At 45.5% G+C, this 22,950-nt stretch overlaps 1 protein-coding gene across 7 annotated transcripts in view; it reads left to right on the top strand.

The window, feature by feature from the left end:
* The window catches only part of SLC25A17 (solute carrier family 25 member 17), a 111,027-nt gene that overhangs the window by 68,585 nt on the left and 19,492 nt on the right, over positions 1-22,950 (top strand). For all 7 annotated transcript variants that reach the window (XM_030202967.1, XM_030202951.1, XM_030202936.1 and 4 more), the window contains exons 5-6: positions 19,498-19,614; positions 21,802-21,947. In XM_030202967.1, the coding sequence (XP_030058827.1) occupies positions 19,498-19,614; positions 21,802-21,947 (263 nt within the window). The remainder of the gene's footprint in view (positions 1-19,497; positions 19,615-21,801; positions 21,948-22,950) is intronic.

Below are 22,950 nucleotides of genomic sequence, written 5' to 3'. Positions count from 1 at the left end.
ATTGCAATGCTGCATCACAAACATAAATAGTGGAACCTTCAACTATCACAGCAGTATTTAAAGGTCACTGCTCTAGCAGAGTGCCTGAACTCTGATGACACTCCACCCTAATTAAGTAACCGTCTATTAACCCCCCCCCCCCCCCCATGACCCTGTCCAAACCCTCACTATTAATGCAATTTCCCAATTTCTGTGTCCTCACTCTTCCTGACTGTGCACCAAACCAACAATAATCCAAAAAAAAAAAAAAAACAACACACACATCTCTTCCTATCAGAGCTTGTTAAATATTAAACTGCGAGCTTTATGTGACAAGGATTGTATATAGGGTTCCACACCGCCAAAAATGCTTTTCGCCTTCTGGGGGAAGACCCAACCCCCCTGCGCTCCAACAATAAAAGTTCATGTAATTTGTTCCTCCAATGCCAGTAATCTGGTGGGGACTCACTCGTCCAAGCGCCCATTATGAGCTTCTTCCCGACCAGACTGGCCTTGCGAATGAGCTGCCGGGTCCCTCTACCATGAAGTCGAAATACTTCATACTTATCCAATAATACCCCCTGTGGTGAGAATGGTATCCGTAGCTTCACCAGAGACTCTAGATAGAGAAATATCTGCTTCCAAAATGCCTGAATCTTATGGCAGGCCCAAAGGGAATGCACTAGCGTACCCTCCCCCTGCTCACATTTCGCACAAAGCGGATCTGCAACCCCCCCAAATTTGAATAATTGACTTTGGCCATATACGCCCTGTATGTTATACGGTACTGACACTCCCGAAGACCTGCATTAACCGACAACTGGGGAATACGAGCTATCAATTTAGGGAAATCTAATTGCAAGTTTGGTTGTCCCAAATCTACTCCCCATCTTTGGCGAATAGCCTCCGTATTCCTCTGTCCCTCCTGCACCCCTATAGCTTTCTGCAGGCCCGATACCGACAACCTATCTCCGGGGACTATCCCAAAAAAGGCCCTAATTCTACGCCCATGCCCACTTTCCAGCTTACTTTGGTTCAGAGACCGTACGTAGTGAGTCAATTGATGATATGCGAATAGGTGATTCATACAAATACCTACTCCTAAGGCTCCTAATGATAGGATCTTCCCCCTTGTATCCAGAACGTGCTCAAGCCTCGTGATCCCCAAATCCGCCCATTTGCGAAATATTTTATTTTCAGACCCTGGGGCAAATTGTGGGTTGTCCTGCAGTGGCAGTAGGTCTGATACATCTGCCTCCAAGCCCCATATCCTATTCAAGTCCCTCCAAACCTCCCGCAAGGGGCCCAATAGCACACTATTTCGCATGTATATCGGAATTGCTCTCCTCTCGCAATGCAATAAGTAATGTGGATGACACGGTTTAAAAAACTCATATTCCATATCCCGTGGTGTATAGTCCTGCCTCCCCATTAGCCAGTCCCCTAAGTGGCGCAGCAGACAAGCTTGGTTGTATCTGCGGATATTAGGAAGTCCCATACCTCCCTCCCTCCATGAGCCCATGAGTAAGTTCAAAGGAAGTTTCGGTTTAGCATCTCTCCATACAAACCTCCTCAGGTACCTATAGAGCTGACTTAGGTCTTTACGCCGAAGCCACAGGGGTAGTACCTGGAATGTGTATAGCCACCTCGGGAATTCAGCCATTCGAAACAAATGTATCCGCCCATGTAACGTAAGCGGTAATGTCCCCCACAAGCTCAATCGACTCTTTAGCTTATCTAACAGATGATTGAAATTCAGTTGGTATAACAGGGACGTTCTCATAGAGACTCTCACTCCTAAATAAGGAAGAAAATCCGAAGCCCACTTGAGCGGGAATCCAGCTCCCCACTCTGTCTTCACACTTGTGTGAGCTGTCAATGCCAAAGATTTAGAATAATTGATTTTGAGCCCTGCAAAATCGCCGTACTCCTGAAACAATTCCAACAGAGCTCTCAACGATCGAGCGGGGTGTGTTAGATGTACTAATATGTCGTCCACGAACGCGGAAACCTTGAACGATGAAGTGCCCCATGTCACCCCTCCACTTCTGGGTGGTTCTCAATTTCCCTGATCAAAGGGTCCAGAGCTAACACAAACAGCAGTGGGGACAATGGACACCCCTGCCGGGTGCCTCTTCTGATCTGAAACCGTGCCGAGTTCTCCCCGTTGACCCACATGTAAGCCTGTGGGTTAGAATAGAGCGCACCCACTGCCCTACGAAAGTACCCGTCCACTCCGACTCTTTCCATAACCGTGAACATGAAATTCCATATCACCCGATCAAAGGCCTTCTCTGCGTCAAAACTGACCAACAGGGAAGGCCTTTCCGCCTCTCCACAATCTCCAGGGATGCCAATAGTGCCCTAACATTGCTCCCCACCGACCTGCCTTTCACAAATCCCACCTGTGGGGGCGCAATCAAGTCTGGCAATACTCGTGACAGCCTGTTGGCTAAGATCTTAGCATAAATTTTGACATCACAATTTAGTAGAGATATGGGCCTATACGACTCTACCTCAGACCCATCTTTCCCAGGCTTCAATAACACTATTACTTTTGCTACGTTCAAGGCATCTGACATTGCCCCAGAAGTTGCCATGTCATTATAAAGATTTAACAGAGGGATTGTCACCTGGTCTTGGACTAACTTGTAATATGCTATGGTATATCCATCAGGCCCCGGTGCCTTTTGTATATTACTCTGCTGGAGCGCCAGCATCAGCTCACCCTCTGTAATTGGACCATTTAAATACAACTTCTGGGATTCTGACACCCGAGGTAAGGCCTGGTTAGTCAAGTACAGCATACTGTCTTCCATTGTGTCTAGTGGCTCCCTGTACAATTTCTCATAATACCGTTTGAAACATTCTGCAATGTCCTTAGATTTTCTGCGAAGCTGGCCACCTTCATCTTTTACCTCTAAAATTCCCTGGGTACCTCTTTTCCCCCGCACCAATCTCCCTAGCAGTGCCCCAGCTTTGTTACCATGGATGAAAAATTGATATTGATAATACTTATGAGACTTAACAGCCCTCTGATGGAGTAATTCATTCAGTGCTTTCTGAGTGGCTAAGAGAGCTCCCTTCTCCCCAGGTGTCATACGTGTCCCACATCTAATCCTCTGTGAACGGACCTCCTTTTCCAGTCTGATGATCTCTTTATCCCTCATCTTCTTGACTCTAGCCCTGTAAGCAATTATCTCTCCCCGTATCACCGCTTTTGATGTTTCCCAATATAAACTAGGTTGGTTTTGATGTTGCTTATTGTGAGTTGCATATTCCTTCCATTTGTCATTTACATATGCTTTAAATTGGGGGTCCCAAAATAGCTCAAAGGGGAATCTCCAACCTCCCCCTCCTCTCCCAGACCCTGTAGCTGGAACCAGATGATTGAGTGATCCGATACCTCGCACGGCCCTATCTCCGCTACTAGTACTTTTGAAAATAGAGTTCTCGAGATGAAGAAGTAATCTATACGCGATTGCGTAAGATGTGCTCTAGATGTATGAGTATAGTCCCTTACATTCGGGTGTAGCACTCTCCATACATCAATCAAATCCAATGTGGAGCAGAGAAAGGGTAAGCCCCCCACCCCTGGGCTCTGACCTGAAGCCGAGGGACCTGTTTTATCCATCTGAACATCATACACCAGATTAAAATCTCCTCCCAGGATCACATTTCCCCCTTGATAGGGACCCAACAGCTCAATGAGGGATCGGTGGAACTTACGGTCATACACATTGGGTGCGTACACATTACATAGAATATACATAGATTGCCCCAATTCCACTTCAACTAGTACATATCTGCCCTCGGAGTCCCGCTTGACTCGTTTTACCCGAGCCTGTAGGCCTTTCCGGATTAATATCAAGACCCCCCCCTTTTTTACCTACCGCTGGGGATCCTATTGCCTGTTCCACCCATCCCTGCTGAAATTTATTGTGCTCCTGAGTTGTCAAATGTGTCTCCTGCAACAAAGCAAGATCTGCTTTGTGCCGCCGCAGGGCCTGCAGCACCTTGGTGCGTTTAATGGGTGAGGATATCCCCCCCACGTTCCAGGAAATTAATTTAACTGATACCATCGGTCAGTAGGACTCCTGTGCTATATATAGATTGTTGAACTCTCCCTGTGAGACCGCACCCCCCAGCCCCTGGGTGCAACCTCCATCCACCATTCCATTGGAAACAGAACATTTTACATCTTTCAACCTTTGCTGCTCGGAAGGAAGAATTACAATAAGAAAAAAACATAACAAACCATACTAGACACAGAAAATATTTAGGCACATACTTATACTCCCCCCCCCCTCTTCCCCAACCCCTCTTCATTAGTAACTGTGTCCTCACTGAGAACTGGTCACGCCCCCTGCCCCTCCCCTCACCCGGCGACATCTCCTTACAGTATAACTTTTAATAACTCAACTTTGGAGAAAGTTTTCAAATTATAAGCATCTAGCTTTCTAACTTGCCCTCATGCCCACCAGTAATTGACACCTTCAGTGCACTGTCCTCTGCTGCTCCTGGTGGGTTTTCTCAGTGATCTTCCCCCTGTGACTTGTGTTCCTCTCTGCATAGATCTTTCCCCGCCGGGCGCTGACCCGGCAGATTGCCAGATACCTCTCCGTCACCGCTCTCCTGCTCGTGAACTTCCATTCGGTTCACAAATTGCTTCGCCTCCACAGGGGATGTGAAAAAGTGTGGCTTGCCTTCAAACTGGATGCGCAGCTTGGCGGGAAATAGTAATGCAAATCGTGCTTGCTTCTCGTAGAGCTGCTTGCAGACCTCCGTAAACTGTCTGCGCTGGGCCGCCACCGCTGCTGAAAAATCTTGGAAACAAAGTACTGTAGAAGCTTCATACTGGATCTTGCCCCGCGAGCGCCATGTATGTAAAATATCCTGCTTGTGGGTATAATTCAGGACTCTGCATATTACAATTCGTGGTCTCTCTTTCCCTTGTCTGGTACTGCCCAGCCGGTGTGCCCGCTCAATCTTCAAACAGTTTTCCAGCTCTTTCAAATTCAAAGCTTTAGGCAGCCATTTCTCCAAAAACTGCCTGAGATCCACTTCCCTAATGGACTCAGGCAATCCCACAAACCTTAAATTATTACGGCGTGAGCGGTTCTCTACGTCTTCAAGCTTGGACTCTAGGCTTTCCAGTCTTTTTAACATCTGTTTCTGTTGGCTTTCATGCTGCATACTTTGGTCTTCCATATCAGAAAGGCGCTGCTGAAAGCCTGACATGTCAGTTTTTAAGCCTTCTATTTTTCCGTCCAGCTGCTCAATTTGGTCTGAGATCCGTTGCAATTTCTTGTCCACCGATACCTCCAAAAGGCTCGATACTTCCCCTGCAATCTCTGTCGCCCATATCGAGCTCAGCGATTCACCCGAGGAGCCTGCGTCCGCCATTTTGCCATCTCCCACACGGCTCCTCGCTCCTTCCTTGCGGCTCGATTTTGACGCCATTCCAGCCCGTTTGCAGCGGCGATTTCGATAGATTTTGTTGTAGGGGAGTTCCCACTGCTTTAGCGGCAGTTTCGCTGAGTTTTCCCCCGATTTTGATGTCGCTACGGGTCGATGTTATCTGGGGATCCGCGGAGCTGCTACGTGCGGCGTCTTCCCCTTAGCCTAGCATCACGTGACCCCTAATTTTACTATATAATGCTGGATCTGCAAGTGTGCAAATTGGTCCGTCCCAGGCAGATTAAATTCTCTTTGCAACTCCTGGAAGGGCCGCACTTTACCTTCATCTGTCAGCAGCTGGCATAGATAATGAATCCCTTTCTGTTGCCAACAGGCAAATACCACTGAGGATGATCCTTCCGGGAAATCCGGGTTGTGAAACAGAGGTAAAAAGGGTGTTGCCTGGTGGTTAGGGTGGTGGACTTTGGTCCTGAGGAACTGAGTTCGATTCCCGGCACAGGCAGCTCCTTGTGACTCTGGGCAAGTCACTTAACCCTCCATTGCCCGCCGCATTGAGCCTGCCATGAGTGGGAAAGCGCGAGGTACAAATGTAACAAAAATTAAAAAAAAAATTTAAACCAATGTCTTTTGCAAAGCCACTTCCAAGCTGCTCTTGCTGACAGAACTAACGGATTGTGTCCAAGCTTGGTTATGACTCCCTTGCCAGATACATGCAACCACCACCCCAGATGCACCGTGGGAGAGAGTGCCTGCTCCAATTGTGTGTTCGAAAATTCCTGATGCCCTGTTAGCCAATCTCTGATGTGCCTCATCGAGCATGTTATTGTCAAGTATCTTATATTAAGTAGACCCATCCCACCGTGGTCCTTCGGTTTGTATATTACATGCAGAGGGAGCCGAGGCTTTTGCCCTCTCCACAGAAACACCTGTATCAATTTATTAAGTGCCAGCTCCTCTCTCTTTCTTAAGTATAAGGGCAGCATCTGGAACAGATAGAGCCATTTGGGGACTATCATCATGTTAACTAGTCCTATGCGACCTGTTAAAGAGAGTGGACATGTGCCCCAAAAATGTAACAAACGCCTTGTTTCCGTCAGAGCTGTATTCTGGTACCATGCTATCTGTATTCTGGGATGAATACCATCTGGTCCAGGCGATTTGCTACTCTTCAGTTTGTCAAATTATTCCATTACATCTGTCACGACTGTGACTGTATTCCATGCCTGCGCTTACCTTGCCTCTGGGGGACCAGGTCTTATGGTTGCGGTGGACTGTTTTTTCGGTTTCCCTGGTAGCTTCCAGGTCCCATTCCGGTCCTGATGTTCCAGCTCTCCCGACTTGCCTTGGTTGTTCTGCTGCCCAGCCTCACCGGTGACATAATCTGTAATTGCCTTTATTAAGCACCTGGGAACTTTCAGGCTTTGCCTTGGCAGCAGATTTCTTCAGATTTGCTTTTGTCTGAGAGTGTTTGTTGCTGCTCTAGCTCTGCTAGTATCTGCTTTGTGTGTCCTTAGCTTTAGTTTCTTCTGTTTGTTTTTGCCTTGTGTGTCTTTAACTTTAGTTCCCTGCTGCTGTATCTGGTCTGCCTAGCTTCAGTTCCTTCTGTTTGTTGCTGTTTTGCTTATTGTCAGTTCTAGTTTCCCTCCTGCTGTTTCAGCCCTGTGTGTTCCTTGCTGCTGTATCTGCTCTGCCTAGCTTCAGTTCCTTACTGTTTGTCGCTGTTTTGCTCATTGTCAGTTCTAGTTTCCCTCCTGCTGTTTCAGCCTTGTGTGTCTTTAACTTTAGTTCCTTGCTGCTGTATCTGCTCTGCCTAGCTCCAGTTCCTTGTTGTGTCCCTGATCTGTCTTCTGCTATAGTTCCCTGCCTGCTTGTTCCACCCTGGTTGTCCTTAGCCCTTCCCCATTCATGTCTGCCTTGCCAAGTACTTCAATCTGGTCCCAGTTCAGTCAAGCCAAGTCCGCTCCAGCTTGTGGTTCCAGTCCAGTCAAGCCAAGTCCGCTCCAGCTTGTGGTTCCAGTCCAGCCAAGCCAAGTCCGCTGCAGCTTGTGGTTCCAGTCCAGTCAAGCCAAGTCCGCTCCAGCTTGTGGTTTCAGTCTGGTCAAGCCAAGTCCGCTCCGGCTTTGGGTTCCAGACCGGCCAAGCGAAGTCTGTTCTAGTTTGTGGTTCCTGTCCAGTCTGTTGGTGTAGTCCACGCTTCCTTGTGGGGAGGTCTTGTCGGCAGGGGCGTGACAACATCTTCCATGTTTTATAGAGATTTCATTCAGTTTCTCTGACTTGTTAGCTTTTTTTTTTTTAATTTTTAGAAGTCTTTATTAAGTATTGAGAAATACAATAATTGAAACAAGTATAATTCTCAACTTACTAGGAAATCTCAATAAGACAATTTTAACAACAAAAACAAATTTCTAACATTTTTAGAAGAATTTTTAAGGAGAAACCCCCCTTTAACACCCAAGCCCCCACCCCTATGAGGTCCAAACCTCCCCTTAAACCTCACCCCCACCTCCCCATTCTAAACCCCTGTTCCCATCCCACCCACGTCCAATTAACAAGAGCAATTGGTCAAAAAAGGTTCCCAAATGGCTTCCCACTTAGTAAGGGTGTGACAATGAGTCGCCCAAATTTTCTCCATTTCACAAATGTACCAGAGTTTATTCAACCAATGGACAAGGGAGGGAACTAAAGGAGATTTCCACTGAGAAGCCAAAGTCACCCTGGCAGCCGACACTGCATCTCTCACCAACAAGACTTGGGATTTTGTGAGCCCTAGAGGCGTCTTAGGAAATAGAAAAAATTCTGGAGCCCATTTAATAGGTTTCTCTAACCATCTCTGAAGCTTAAATTGAATGGCTCTCCAGTAAGCACGTATCTTAGCACAAGACCACCAAATATGGCCCATCGTACCTCTCTACCCACACCCCGCCAGCACATAGAAGAAGCAGAGGGAAACATGTGGTGTAAAAGAGCCGGAGTAAGATACCATCTATATAATAATTTGACCACATTTTCTTGAAGGGAACAGATATCGACACTTTCAATAAGGCTCTTTCCAAGAGATTCCAGTCGTCACCCCCAATTTCAACCCCCAGCTCCCGATGCCAACATAAGCGTAACAATTGGGGATGTAATTTTGTCCTCTGATATTTATATAAACAAGATACAAGCCCCTTTGTACCTCTGCAGTCCTCACAGAAATCGTCAAAAAAAGAATCCTCCCGCAGTACCCTGGCCTTCAGTTCCGGAGAGGAAAGGAAATGCCGCAGCTGAGTGTAGGCATAGACCTCATTTGGAAGGACAGGGTATTTCTCCGCAAGTGCAGAAAAAGACAACAACCTGTCATCCTCAAAAAACTGACCCCATGTAGCAAGCCCAAATGAGGCCCAACGAATGAAGGGCCCTGTTACAAGACTAGGAGGAAAAAGGGGATTATTGGGGACAATTTAGACAAAAGAAAATTAGGCATAGCAACCAAACCATCCCAATAGCTAAAAGTAGTAAAAACTGAAGGGCAAATATCCTCTTGTAAATTGCTGTGTTTACGTGGAAGCCACATTAAGAAACAAAGTGGACAAGACTCAACAGAAGCTTGTTATAAATGGATCCAAAGTTTTTGAGGTTTAGCTTGATACCATTCCAGCGCGGCCCGCGCCTGAGCAGCTCTATAGTACCATTACACGTTAGGGACCCCCAAATCTCTCTTTTTCTGATCCTGAAAAAGAAGAGAATGTGGTAAGCGTGAACATTTGTTACACCAAATGAAGCGAAAAAAATGATCCTGAACACCAGACAAAAAACCCCTAGCTAGACGAATAGGAAGAACCTGAAGGAGATACATCAGAGGGAGATATTCATCTTTAGGGTAGCAATTCTACCAAACCAGGATAACTCAGAAGATCCCCAACACTCCAGGTCCTTATAAAGATCCCTCAGAAGGTGTCAGACTTGTGAGTTCTTGTATCAAGTAGAGCGCTGCTGAGCCCGGTACTCAGACCAGGTTCTGCTTGGCAGCCAGACAACCCCGGGTTTCACCTGCGCTGACCGCCGTTCCCCAGAGGTTGAGCCCCTAGGTGCGGGCGGCCTGCAGGACTTACGGGACGGAGCTGGAAACGGGGTGTTGAACATATCCCCACATGTGAGAATAAGCAGCCTCGGAGAAAGCAAAGATACTTACCTGTAGCAGGTATTCTCCGAGGACAACAGGTTGATTAAGATGATGGTTAATGGAATTCATTCGGATGAGGGAAAGGTGAGTAGTGGAGTGCCTCCGGGATCGGTGCTGGGGCCGATTTTGTTCAGTATATTTGTGAGTGACAGGGCCTAAGGGTTAGAAGGTAAAATTTGCCTTTTTGCAGATGATACCAAGATTTGTAACAGAGTGGACACCCCGGAGGCAGTGGAAAACATGAAAAAGCATCTGCAGAAGAATGGTCTAATGGCAATTAAAATTCAATGCAAAATGATGCACTTAGGGAGTAGAAATCCATGGGAGACATATGTGTTAGACATTGAGAGTCTGATATGTACAGGCATGGAGAGGGATCTTGGGGTGATTGTATCTGAGGATCTGAAGGCGACGAAACAGTGTGACAAGGCAGTGGGCGTAGCCAGAAGGTTGCTAGGCTGTATAGAGAGAGGTGTGACCAGCAGAAGAAAGGAGATGTTGATGCCCCTGTACAAGTCATTGGTGAGGCCCCACCTGGAGTATTGTGTTCAGTTTTGGAGGCCATATCTTGCTAAGGATGTAAAAAGAATTGAAGCGTTGCAAAGAAAAGCAACAAAAGTGGTATGGGATTTGCGTTACAAGACGTATGAGGAGAGACTTGCTGACCTGAACATGTATACCCTGGAGGAAAGGAGAAACAGGGGTGATATGATACAGACGTTCAAATATTTGAAAGGTATTAATCCGCAAATGAACCTTTTCCAGAGACGGGAAGGCGGTAGAACTAGAGGACATGAAATGAGGTTGAAGGGGGGCAGACTCAAGAAAAATCTCAGAAAGTATTTTTTCACGGAGAGAGTGGTGGATATTTGGAATGCCCTCCCGAGGGAGGTGGAGGAGAAGAAAACGGTAACGGAATTCAAAAATGTGTGGGATAATCATAAAGGAATCCTGTTCAGAAGGAATGTATCATCAGAAGCTTAGCGGAGATTGGGTGGCAGCACCGGTGTTTAGGAGGCGGGGCTAGTGCTGGGCAGACTTCTGTGGTCTGTGCCCTGAAAATGGCAGATACAAATCAAGGTCAGGTATACACATAAAGTAGCATATATGAGTTTATCATGTTGGGCAGACAGGTCTTTTTCTGCCGTCACCTACTATATTACTATCCAGCTCATTTTCGAAAGAGAATGGTGCCCATCTTTTGACACAAATCGGGAAATGGACGCCCTTTTCTAAGGGGTGCCAGAATTGGCATAATCGAAAGCCGATTTTGGGCATCCCCAACTGCTTTCCGTCGCCGGGACAGCCGAAGTTCCCAGGGTCGTGCCGGAAGGGTAGCGAAGGCAGGACAGGGTCGTGCCGATAATGGGAAAAAATGGGCGTCCCTGGCGAGAATTTGGTCCGCTTTTTTTTGGTCCCTTTTTTTTTAGGTCCAAGTCACAAAAAAGGGACCAAACTGCCCAGATGACCACCAGAGGGAATCGGGGATGACCTCCCCTGACTCCCCCAGTGGTCACGAACCCCCTCCCACCCTAAAAAAAAAAAAAACACTTTAAAAACTTTTTTTGCCAGCCTCAAATGTCATACTCAGGTCCATCGCAGCAATATACAGGTCCCTGGAGCAGTTTTAGTGGGTGCAGTGGACTTCAGGCAGGCGGACCCAGGCTCATCCCCCCCCCACCTGTTACACTTGTGGTGGAAAATGGAAGCCCTTCAAAACCCACCCGAAACCCACTGTACCCACATGTAGGTGCCCCCCTTCACTCCTTAGGGTTATGGTAGTGGTGTATAGTTTTGGGGGGGGGGGGGTTGGGGGGCTCAGCACCTGGGACCAATTTGCCAAGTCCACTGTAGTGCCCCCTAGGGTGCCCGGTTGGTTCCCTGGCATGTGAGGGGGACCAGTGCACTATGAATCCTGGCCCCTCCCATGACCAAATGCCTTGGATTTGTTTTTGAGATGAGCGCCATCGGTTTCCATTATGGGGGAAAACCGAGGGCGCCCATCTCTAAATCTGGCTATCTCAGCATTTAGGTCGAGATTTGGGCGCCCACAACCGTATTTTCGAAACAAAAGATGGACACCCATCTCGTTTGAAAATACGGTTGGCCCCGCCCCGTCCTCGGAGATGGGCACCCTTAGCGATGGGCGTCCCCGTTCGAAAATGCCCCTCTATGTATCAGCCAGGCAGGCAGCAGGTCACGAGAGTAACACAGGTACAGGCAAAGTCAGTAGGTAAGCAGCAGGCAAGAGAGTAATCAAGGCAGCAGGCAAGAGAGTAATCCAGGCACCGGTAAAGTCAATAGGCAGGCAGCAGGTCAAGAGAGTAATCCAGGTACAGGCAAAGTCAGCAATGAGGGGCAAAGTAGAGAAGAAGCAAACTACTACTACTACTACTACTTATCATTTCTATAGCGCTACTAGACGTACGCAGCGCTGTACACTTGAATATGAAGAGACAGTCCCTGCTCGACAGAGCTACTGAGCAAGTAACACCTACCAAAGTAGAAGCCGAAGCATGGAGTCCAGGAAGAGCTCAGCTGATAAAGTGCTGGCGTCTGATATCAACAGGGACCGGCAGGGAGAAGGAGCACAGCCATAGGACAAGAGCCAGGGGAAGGAGGAACTGGAAGACCAATAGGATAGAAGCAAGGGAAGCCAGGCAGAGAGAGAGCAGGCCCAGGTGCATGGAAGCAAAGCAATCAAGGAGCCTGCAGCCAAAGAAGAACTACACACATATGGCTCAGGGCTGTGCCAGTCAAGTGTGTGTGTCAACGGGACCTCGCGCAGCCCGAGGACATGACAGAAGGGGGGGATAATTAGCTGCAAACAAATCGGTGAATAATGGTGTTAACATAACACCCAAGTATTTAATTCCTCAAGTTACCCATCAAAATGAAAAGGACTGCTGGACGGAAGCCAAAACCTGTGAAGGAATTCCAATTGCCAAAGCCTTTGACTTACTCATATTAAGTTTAAAGCCCGAAACCAAAGAGTAGGTATTCAAGATCTGCAGAAGTTTAGGCAAAGAAATTTGGGCTTGGTCAAGGAAAGAGGAATGTCATCTGCAAATAAAGCCAATTTAAATTCCCGACCATCTACAGTAATACCCGAAACATTTGGATCAGAGCGCACAGCTATAGCGAGAGGCTCCATTACTAGAGCAAATAACATAGGAGAAAGAGACAGCCCTGACGAGTACCCCTAGTCAGTGAAAACATGGAAGAGTTATCACCATTCACCCGAACACAAGCTCGGGGAGAGGCATACAAAGCTTGACTCCATCCACAAAATCCAGAACCAAATCCAAAGCCCTCCAGCATCCTCTTCATAAAGGGCCAATGGAGCCTGTCAAACACCTTCTCAGCATCTAACCCAATAAGGCAAACCGAGAGCTTATCTGTCCTGGTTACATGCAACTTGTTAATCATATGACTACTACTACTACTATAAATCACTTCTATAGCGCTACCAGTCATTCGCAGCGCATATGACAAACATTATCCATGGCCTGTCGATGGGAAACAAAGCCTACCTGGTCTGGATGAACCAGGTCAGGTAACACCAGGGCAACCCGATTAGAGAGAACCTTAGCTAGTATTTTAACATCAGAGTTAAGAACCAGATATAGGCCAGTAAGAAGTGCATTCAGTTTTATCTTTACATGGCTTAGGAATCAAAGCAATCCACTTCTCCATCATAGAAGGAGGGAGAGCCTCACCCGAGAATACTCCATTAAGAAGCTCAGCCAGAATGGGGGCCAATCCCCCCATAAAAGGTTTATAGAAATTAGGCAGACCATCTAAACCTGGTGATTTTCCTGTGGGGAGATCCCTGATAATCCTGCGGACCTCCTCGGCCAAAACAGGTCTGTCCAACATGGCCCTCTGTGCTTCTGTCAGGTGAGGTAGCAGATTAGCATAAAGATATTCCTCAATGCCCTCTGGTCTAATTGAAGAATTGGAAGTATATAAGTCTTGATAAAAATCTTTGAAACGCTGACGAATCAGACATGATTGAGTCAATGGGTTACCATGGCCATCCCCTACTTTAAGGATCGCGCGGTCTGCTTGTTGTTGGCGCAATTTAAGGGCCAAGGAATGACCCAGTTTGTTACTATGCACATATTGATACTGTTGTTGTTGAGCTCTCTAAAATTGTAACTGCTCTGTATAGATAAGATCCAACCGCAGCCGAAGAGCCTGGATTTCGCATAATGTAGAAGCAAAGCGAGTAACCTTATGCTTCTCCTGTAACCGATCAAGTTGAGAATGACACTTATCTACCACCAATTGCTGGGATCTGGCACGGGCACTAGCCCTTTGTAGAAAATAGCCCCTAGTGACTGCCTTAAGGGCGTCCCAGACAATCCCCAGGGAAGGTCCAGAGTCCAAATTAATCTCCAAGTATTCCCTAAGTAAAGATCTATAACCCCCATGGATATTGTCATCCTGTAAGAAGCTAGTATTTAAGGTCCATCTCCGATCCCTCCCTTCTTCACTAAAAGAAGGAATCTGAGCCCAAACGGGCATGATCACAGATCGTGATGGGTCCAATATCTGAAGTACATCCAGCATGTGCCAAGGAGATATCGACTAAGATGTAATCAATCCGAGAATAAGTGTCGTGAGAAAAGGAATAAAATGGATAATTACAAGACATCGGGTGTAATACCCGCCACGAATCACAAACTCCAAGGTCATGAGCAAAGTTCACCAATGCCCTAGAAACCCCAGCAACCGAGGCCGAAGCATCACCTGACCTCTCTAATGTTGGGTGAAAAGTAGCATTGAAGTCCACACCCACCACAGTCTTACCATAGGGACAGGATGAAAAAACTTTACTAAGCCTGATAAAAAATCTGTCCTGTGAATCATTGGGGGCATATACAGAAGACAGCATAAAGGTCATATTATCCAGAAGCAAATTCAAAATAATATACCTACCCTCAGGGTCTCTCTTAATCTTCTCTACCTGTATCTGCAATGAGGAATGAATCAAAACAGCAACCCCTTGCTTCTTGGAGGCATCGGCCGCCGAGGCACAAAAGACATGGGGGTAACAGGGATGCGACAGGAATCTCATGTTCCCTTTTAAAATGTGTTTCTTGCAGAAATACCACATGTGGATTAAAGTACCTTACATCTTTGAATAACTTTTGACACTTTTGAGGCGAGTTCAAACCCTTAATATTATAGGACAAAAACTTTAAATCCATGTATAGAGAAAATCAGTTAAGCAAAAGTCAAAGACATTGAAAACCATAAGAACCCATCAAAACCAATACAACATTCAAGATCCTCCCTACCAGAAAGTAACCTCCACCTCTCCCACCCCACACCCACCATCGACCACCAGACAGAAGTCAACCAAGACAACTGAGTGGGAAATCAGGAGTAAGCCCCCCCCCACACCGGTGCCCAGAAGCCAACTCAGATCCTCTCCTACTTCCCCTCCCCCACATACACGCATATATCTAATCTGCCAAGCTGAAAGAGAGAGAAAAAAAAAACAATCCCTATACACACACATCCCCCCACCTCCCCTATCCCACAGCCCCCTCTCACAAACCAGCCAACCTTAAATCTTATAGCAAAAGTTCTCTTTAAACTCTAGGCAAACCAGTGCAATGGTCAATGGACAAAACAAGTCAATAGGGTTAAATCAAGTACGAACCGCAAGTTTTTTTTGTTCGCTTTATGGGTAAATCACGTCTCCCACAATCACACACATAACCACTCTGCCATATAAAGGGGAAAAAAACCCACTCTCCACACACACACCACACCCCTCCCCTTCCCCACAACCAAATCTCACAAACCATCCAGCCTTAAATCTTATATCCAAAGTTCCCTTCAGACTCCAATCGATCCACAGCATTAGTCAAATGTCCAAATAAAGTCAACAGAAGCAAATCAGGTAAGAACAGCAGGTTTCCTCGCTTTATGGGCAACTCGCTTCCCGTTGTGGAAGGGGCAAGGTCTACAGGCAGTGCTGCTTGAAATACCAAACCAGAGTCATGCAGAATCTTCCAAGCCTCAGTGAAATGGCGAACACGATGCAATTTCCCTTTAATTGTAAAACAGAGTGCAAAAGGAAAAGCCCAGCGGTATGACATTTTTTCCTTAACCAAAATATCCAGAGCAGGTTTCATGGCTTGCCTCTGAGCCAAAGTAAACAACGATAAGTCTTGATAAACCCCGACTTTGGCCTCGTTATAGTCCACCGAGGACGTCAGCCGGGCACGCTGCAGCAAAGCGTGCTATGATATCCCGAGGATGATTATCCGCCGGTTTCCCCAATGCTCTATGCGCTCTCTCAATCACACACTCACTTGGATCCAAATCCGTGCCAGCGAGCTTATCACAAATTGTACCCATCCTCTGAATCACCTGGTTCTGGTATTCCGTGAAAGCGGAGATTATTTCGGCATCCCCAATTCTCCAAGTCTTCGACCTTGTACTGGAGATCCTCGTAATGAGCCAGCGCTTGAGAAAGTTGAGAATCAGCGGTATTCATCTGCTCCGTATGATTGTCCATACGCGCCTCCAAGTCCTCCACACGGCCCCCCAATTCACGGAGGTCAGTACTAATGGCATCCATGCACTCTAAGATTTCTTCTTTGGAGGATTTAATCTCGGCACGTATTGCATCCAAACATTTGGTTAAGTTATTTGAGAGCCCCTTTTAGAGCGGGCATGTCGCGCTTCTGCCTGGGACAGGGCCGAATCGGAATCAAAGTGGGAAAAACGTGCGGGCGACACATGGCATTACAGGCCCTTACCTGATTGCCTAACAGAATGGTGCTCACCCTCCTTCCAAGCCAACGATGTAGCCTTGCTCATTTTGAATTAGCCTTCTCAGTGTCAAAAGTAATGAGGGGAGACCAGAAGCGGGCTGGATGGTGGCAGATTTTGCTATTAGAGGTAGGAAAGTGCAGGAGCTAAGAACTCAAGCGGCCATCCAGCACCGTGACATCACTTCCTCCCTTTGACTTGTTAGCTTTGAATATCTTTTATGGCACCGGTATCCAGTGGCATTCCTAGGGGGGCGGACACCCGGGGCGGCGCCGCGCCCCCCCCCCCCCCGATGCAACGAGGACCCCCCCCCGGCGAAAGACACCCCCCGCGAAAGAGCCCCCCCGGGTGCATGCCGCTGGGGGGGGGGGTGATGCAGCGCGCGCCTGCTGCGAGTTTACTAACTTTGCTCGTTCGCAGCAGCTCCCATGCCCCGGAACAGGAATTAACCTGTTCCGGGGCAGAGGGAGCTGCTGCGAACGAGAGAAGTTAGTGAACTCACGCAGCAGGCGCGCGCCGCGGCACCCCCCAACGGCGTGCACCCGGGGCGGACCGCCCCCCCCCCCCCCTGGTACGCCACTGCCGGTATCTCTCCCAAATCTATCTCAGTGAAGACCTAAACAAAGAATTCATTTGATCTCTCTGCTATAGCTTTGTCTTCCCTGAGTGCCCCTTTTACCCTTAGGTCATCTAGATGTCCAACTGATTCTTTTGCCGGCTTCTTGCTTTTAATGTACCTAAAAAAAAAAGTTTTTACTGTGTGTCTCTTGCCTCCAACTCAATCTGTTTTTCAAAGTCCCTTTTTGCCTTCCTTATCAGTGCTTTGCATTTGACTTGCCATTTCTTATCCTATTTCTTATTATTTTCAGTCGGATCCTTCTTTCATTTTCTGAAAGATTTTCTTTTAGCTCTAAATAGCTTCCTTCACCCCACTTTTTAACCACGCCCACTGTCGTTTGGTCTTCCTTCCTCCATTTTTAATACATGGAATATATTTGGTCTGGGCTTCCAGGATGGTATTTTTGAACAGCATCCATGCCTGATGCAAATTTTTGACTCTTTCCATCTATTCTATCTACCTCATCATTTAGTGCTATATACTCTAACTCTCCTATCTTATCTTTAGGCTTCTAGCATTTGTACACAGGCACTTCAAATTGTGTTTGTCCTTTGATCTACAAGCTGCTTAGAAGTTGAAGTGGATAATGTGAATCCTTATCCTGCTCTCTCATTAAGCACACCTGGCTTTCTTTCAGCATCGTTGAACCCTCTCTACTGGGATTCCCTAAATATCCTTTTTCAATAGTATCCTTCAAAGATACTCCACACCGAGTCATGCCCCACCTCCCCATTCTAGTTTAAAAGCTGCTCTATCTCCTAAGTTAGCGCCAGCAGCCTGGTTCCATCCCGGTTAAGGTGGAGCCCATCCTTTCGGAACAGTCTCTCCCTTTCCCAGAATGTGGCCCAGTTCCAAACAAATCTGAATCCCTCATCCCTGCTCCATCATCTCAATCACACATTGAGACTTCAGCTTTGCCTTTTGGGTCCTGCATGTGGAATGGGGAGCGTCTCTGAAAATGCTACCCTGGAGGATCTGGACTTCAGCTTTCTACCTAGAAGCCTAAAATTGGCTTCCAGATCCTCCCTCCCACATTTTCATATGTCATTGGTACCCACATGTACCAAGACAACCGGATCCTCCCCAGCACTATCTAAGATCCTGTCTAGGTGACGCGTGAAGTCTGCCACTTTTGCACCAGGCAAGCAAGTGACCAGGCAATCCTCACGTCCACCAGCAACCCAGCTATCTACATGCCTAATGATCAAAAATCACCAACTACAACAGCTGTCCTAACCCTTCCCTCCTGGGCAGAAGTTCTGGGAGACATATCCTCGGTGCGAGAGGATAGTGCGTCCCCTGATGGACAGGTCCTGGCTAAAGGAGTACTTCCTACTTCACCAAGGTTATGCTCTTCTAGGAGAGCTCCCTCCTCCAAGGCAGCACAGGGTCAGTTGAGGATCTGTCCATGTACATCTGAGGTGAAGGATTCTGCTGGCATGTACCATCTGTGTTGGAATCTGTAACAGTCCAGCTTGTTCCAGTTTCCCAGTAGTGGGTATTTTGGTATATAAGTTGAGAAATAGTCTGACAGTGAGTCATATGTCAGATTTAATGTCAATACATTTATTGTGAAAAGAATTTAAAAAATTGGGATGAATAGCAAACATCTTAGATGAATAGAAAACATAGGTTGTCTACAGATACAACCAAAACTCAACCAAAGCATTCTGCGAAAATCAATTTGCCATTTGGAATTTACAGTAAAGAATATTGTATGTTTTAATATTATTTGTAAATTGGTTGCTGCCTACACATATTTGTACCAATAAAATGTATACATATCTACGGGTTTGGTGTTTTTTTTTTTTTTTTTTGGGGGGGGGGGGGGGGGGAGAGAGAGCCCATTGTTAAACATTTAACAGCACACCACTGCTCGCAGGCTTCTTCAAACCAGATAAATCATTTTTTATCCAGCCCTTACTTCCCGTGAACCACCAAAGGCTAAGGTAAAAAAAAAAGTGGGTTTTAAGGTCAACCTTAAATTTTTTGAAAGAGACCTGTGAATAGAGCCATTCCAGAAGAATGGAGCCAACAATTGGAAGATACTTTTTCTAGTAGATTTCCAATATGCATGGGAGGGGCTTGGAAGAAACAACTTGAGTCATTTAAAGGAACGCAGAGGAAGATGGAATGAACCTTAAAGCAATTTTTAATAGATTCTTTCCTTTTTAGGTTGAATGTTTGTTTTATTTCCTGTTTCACTATGAGAGTTTGATATTCTTTCAGCTAGTAATGAATATCAAACTCTGGTGACATTGATAGAGGGTGAGGCTGTAACAGAGAGTTCTTACGTTGGTGGCAGGGATTGTGGAACTTTTATAAATGTATCCTCAGTCTAGTTTAAGAAGTTGCTAGTATATTGCAGTATAGCCCTTTCTCCCTTAATATGAATCAGTATTCTGTAGGGAACATAAAGGCAGAACAGTGAATTCACTTAGAAGTAAGTGAAGGGGTGGAATCCAGCCTGTTTGCATCATGTGCTCCTCTCTCTCTCTCTGTCTCTCTCTGTCTCTCTCAGGTGTGGTGAATGTGTTCGTAACCACACCGCTCTGGGTGGTAAATACCCGACTGAAGCTGCAGGGAGCCAAATTTCGAAATGATGACATTATACCAACCAACTACAAGGGAATTCTTGGTAAGTCTGAAATTTTGGAATCTTTTAATCTGTGAAGAGACAGAAGATTGGAATGACATCCATTTGGCTGGTGTAAGATAGCAGATTCTCAAAAAAGATCCATGCTATTTATAAACACAGATAACTTGCATTTGGAATTATTTGAAATTTGTCCCTTTGGATAAGAATGCTTTGTGAACTTGTATGTCAATGTTTCATCTACTGTTTCTGGGAAAACTGATTTAATAAAAAAAATTGTTTGTACTCAATAACTAGAATTCTTTGAATTTATAGTTTGTGTCCATAAGTTTTCTGGAGTGGCCTTAGCATTTGATTTAGTTTGGAGAAAGGAAGAGACATTGTTCTCATACTGTTAGATCTATCAGCAGTCTTTGATACATTCAATCATCAATTATTACTGCAAAGTTATGTAACTTAGGCCTTGCTGATAGGATTTTTACCTGGTTTTCCTCATGTTTGTTGAAGAGATTTTCATTGGTTCAATGGGATGGCCAACAATCTGAGCCACTTCCATTTTCCTAACAATCTTTCACCAAGGATTGGTATTATCCCCTTTATTATTTAATCTTGGGACTTTGGTTATCTTATTGAAATATGCAGATTGTTTTTTCATATTCATTCACTTTGGCTTGAGTGTGGGGAGATCCAAATGGCGACTGTCTTTATTGAATGATTATTTGAATCCTCTTTCTTCTTGGTTTAAGAAAATGGATCTTAATGACATTTCATTAAATTTATGTATTTTCCATAGTAAACATCCACTGGTCCCCTCCCCCCTTTATTGAAGGTTACTGTTTACAAGAAAAATCAGTCATTAAAAATTTGGGAGTGTTAATGAATAGAAATCTAATGTTTACAATTCAGGTATCATCAATTGTAAAGAATTCATTAGCCAAGTTGTGACTTTTGAGATGACTTTGTGCTTTGTTAGAGTCTCAGGACTTTAGCTATTTTTGTTTATGAATATAATAGTATTTACTGGGGTCTTCCTAATATTATCTGCATAGATTACAATTGGTCCAGAATACAGCGGCTCATTTATTGAAAGATATGCATTTTACAGACCGTGTTGCAGTGGCTGCCAGTTGAATATCATATACAATTTAAGGTTTTGTGTCTGTTTTTTCTTGCTTTAAACCAGTCTGTCCCACTGTTGACGTCTGTTAACTAAGTATGAGCCTTGTAGGGAGCTTCACTCTTTCAAAAAGCCTTTATGGCTGTTTCATTTGTTTTGAACATTTTGCATCTTTTTTTTTTTGACATTGGATAAGGTGAGATCTAATGTTTTGGGGAGGATGGTTGTAGACTGGCAATGTGTAACAGTGTATTGAATTTTTCTTTTTGCAACATGCTTTTTGAGCTTTTTGGTTAGGTGTACTATCAAGTCAAGTCAAGTGCTGAAACATTTTGCTATGTCAAATATGGCTTGAGTTAGGGCTCTAATTCATGGGCTTTGATTTATCAACAAATCACGTTGATGATGTGATAGTTTGAACTTGTGGTTTTAAGATTTTTCCCGTTACGTGTATTTTTTTTCATTGCATTCTTGTTCTTGCATTCCTTTATCCAAGGAGAGCTCTGGGATCCAAATAGTGAAAATTGAGTAAAGCTGACATGGGCCGGATTGCTCTTTCCCAGAAGATCGCAGTAGACCAGCAGGGAGTAGTACAATAGATCCAAGGGGACCTATAGGGGGTGCGGACCTTCTCGGGGGGGGGGGAGGGGGGATTGGGCCTCTTGGGGGAATCTATTATTGTTAGGGGACCCGGGGGGGGGGGCGCTGCTTGATAATGGGGGTTCAAATCGGGGATGGAGGATATAGGAGGGCCCCTTATGCAAGTCCTTGCTGAATATTGGCAAAGACCTGCATAAGTGCCAATGCCCAGCACATGTCTGGTCATACCTGGATATTCAATGTCAGTGCTTGGACATGGCCTGGCATTGAATATCCAGGACTAATTTAACTGGTAACAGCATTAACAAAACAAATGCTGTTCACCATCAGCTGAATATTGATGGGAAAAGAATTATTTCCCTTTTGAGAGAAGTCCGGCTCTGGTTGTGGCTTGGTTTCAATATCCACCCCTTGCATAGTAAAAGAAGTTGTTCATCACAGTAAAAGTTATTGATGTCCTTGCATTCATTTGAGCAGATGTTAGTATCTGTTCTTCTCCTGCTTCTCCTCAGATGCGTTCCATCAGATAATACGAAGTGAAGGACTCCTAGCTCTCTGGAATGGTACATTCCCCTCTCTGTTGCTCGTTTTCAACCCCGCCATCCAGTTCATGTTCTACGAGGGGCTGAAACGGCAGCTCCTGAAGAGGCAGGCGCAGGTGAGATGCAGTGGCAGGGCACAAGCTGCCTGCTAAAACTACCATGAATTTCAGATCAAGGCATTATCTGACTTTTATGGCTAATACATTCTGTGTCAGCTGATTTAAAGATGCAGCAGTCTCACAGGGATACAGGTACAAATTTTATTTCAGCTGATCCAAAAGAACAGCGTGCACATAAGAATACAGCAGATCTGAGGAAGCATTGGGGAAAATGGAAATCCCTACCCTTTTTTATTAATTGAAAAAAAAAAAAGGTAGTGGTTTATTTTGAAAAGCCAATAAGAATGCAAATTTTCAATAATAGTGAAAATAACTGTGGATGGGACCTAGCAGAATCCCATACTGCAGGCTGTTATGAAAATGATTATGGAGCTTATTTAGAATTATAAAGCTTGATCAATATGTTTCCAAACTTTTTCAGAGATAATAAGGGTGCAGGTACCTACAGATCCGAAGGTCTTCTTACTGCAATGGCAACCTCCCGACTTCCCTGATTCCCAGTTTAAAGTATTATCAGTGGGTGTAGCAATAGCACGTAGAGAGGTGGCAAGACTTTGGACTACTGTAGACCTTCCATTTACGGCCCACATCAAGCCAAAGAGATGAGATGGAGTTCCTTTCTGGCATGGTACCAACTGCTACTTCTTGATTTGAACATTCTGCCTTTTGAAGGGAATGGTTAAGATTCTTGACAATTAGGGCTAGATTCTATATATGGCACCAAAAAAGCGCTATTCTGTAAGCTGCACTTAAAGTTAGGCGTGGTTTATAGAATAGCACTTATGCTTAGGAATTGCACGTAACTTTAGGCACGTCTGTTTGCACCAGCTGAAATGTGGTACAAATGTACATTTCTAAATTAGATGCCTAACCCTCCCTTATTCTGTAACAACGCACGTAAATGCTAGGAATGCCCCCGTTTCGCCCATGCCCCTCCCATTTCCAATCGCATATAAAATTTAGACACATAAAGTTCAATTAAATTTGATGCCAATAATTG

Source organism: Microcaecilia unicolor, chromosome 1 (assembly GCF_901765095.1).
Source record: "Microcaecilia unicolor chromosome 1, aMicUni1.1, whole genome shotgun sequence".
NCBI classification, from domain to species: Eukaryota; Metazoa; Chordata; class Amphibia; order Gymnophiona; family Siphonopidae; genus Microcaecilia; species Microcaecilia unicolor.
The sequence above is the reverse complement of the archived record's forward strand: the minus strand, read 5'-3'. Positions and strand labels throughout refer to the sequence as shown.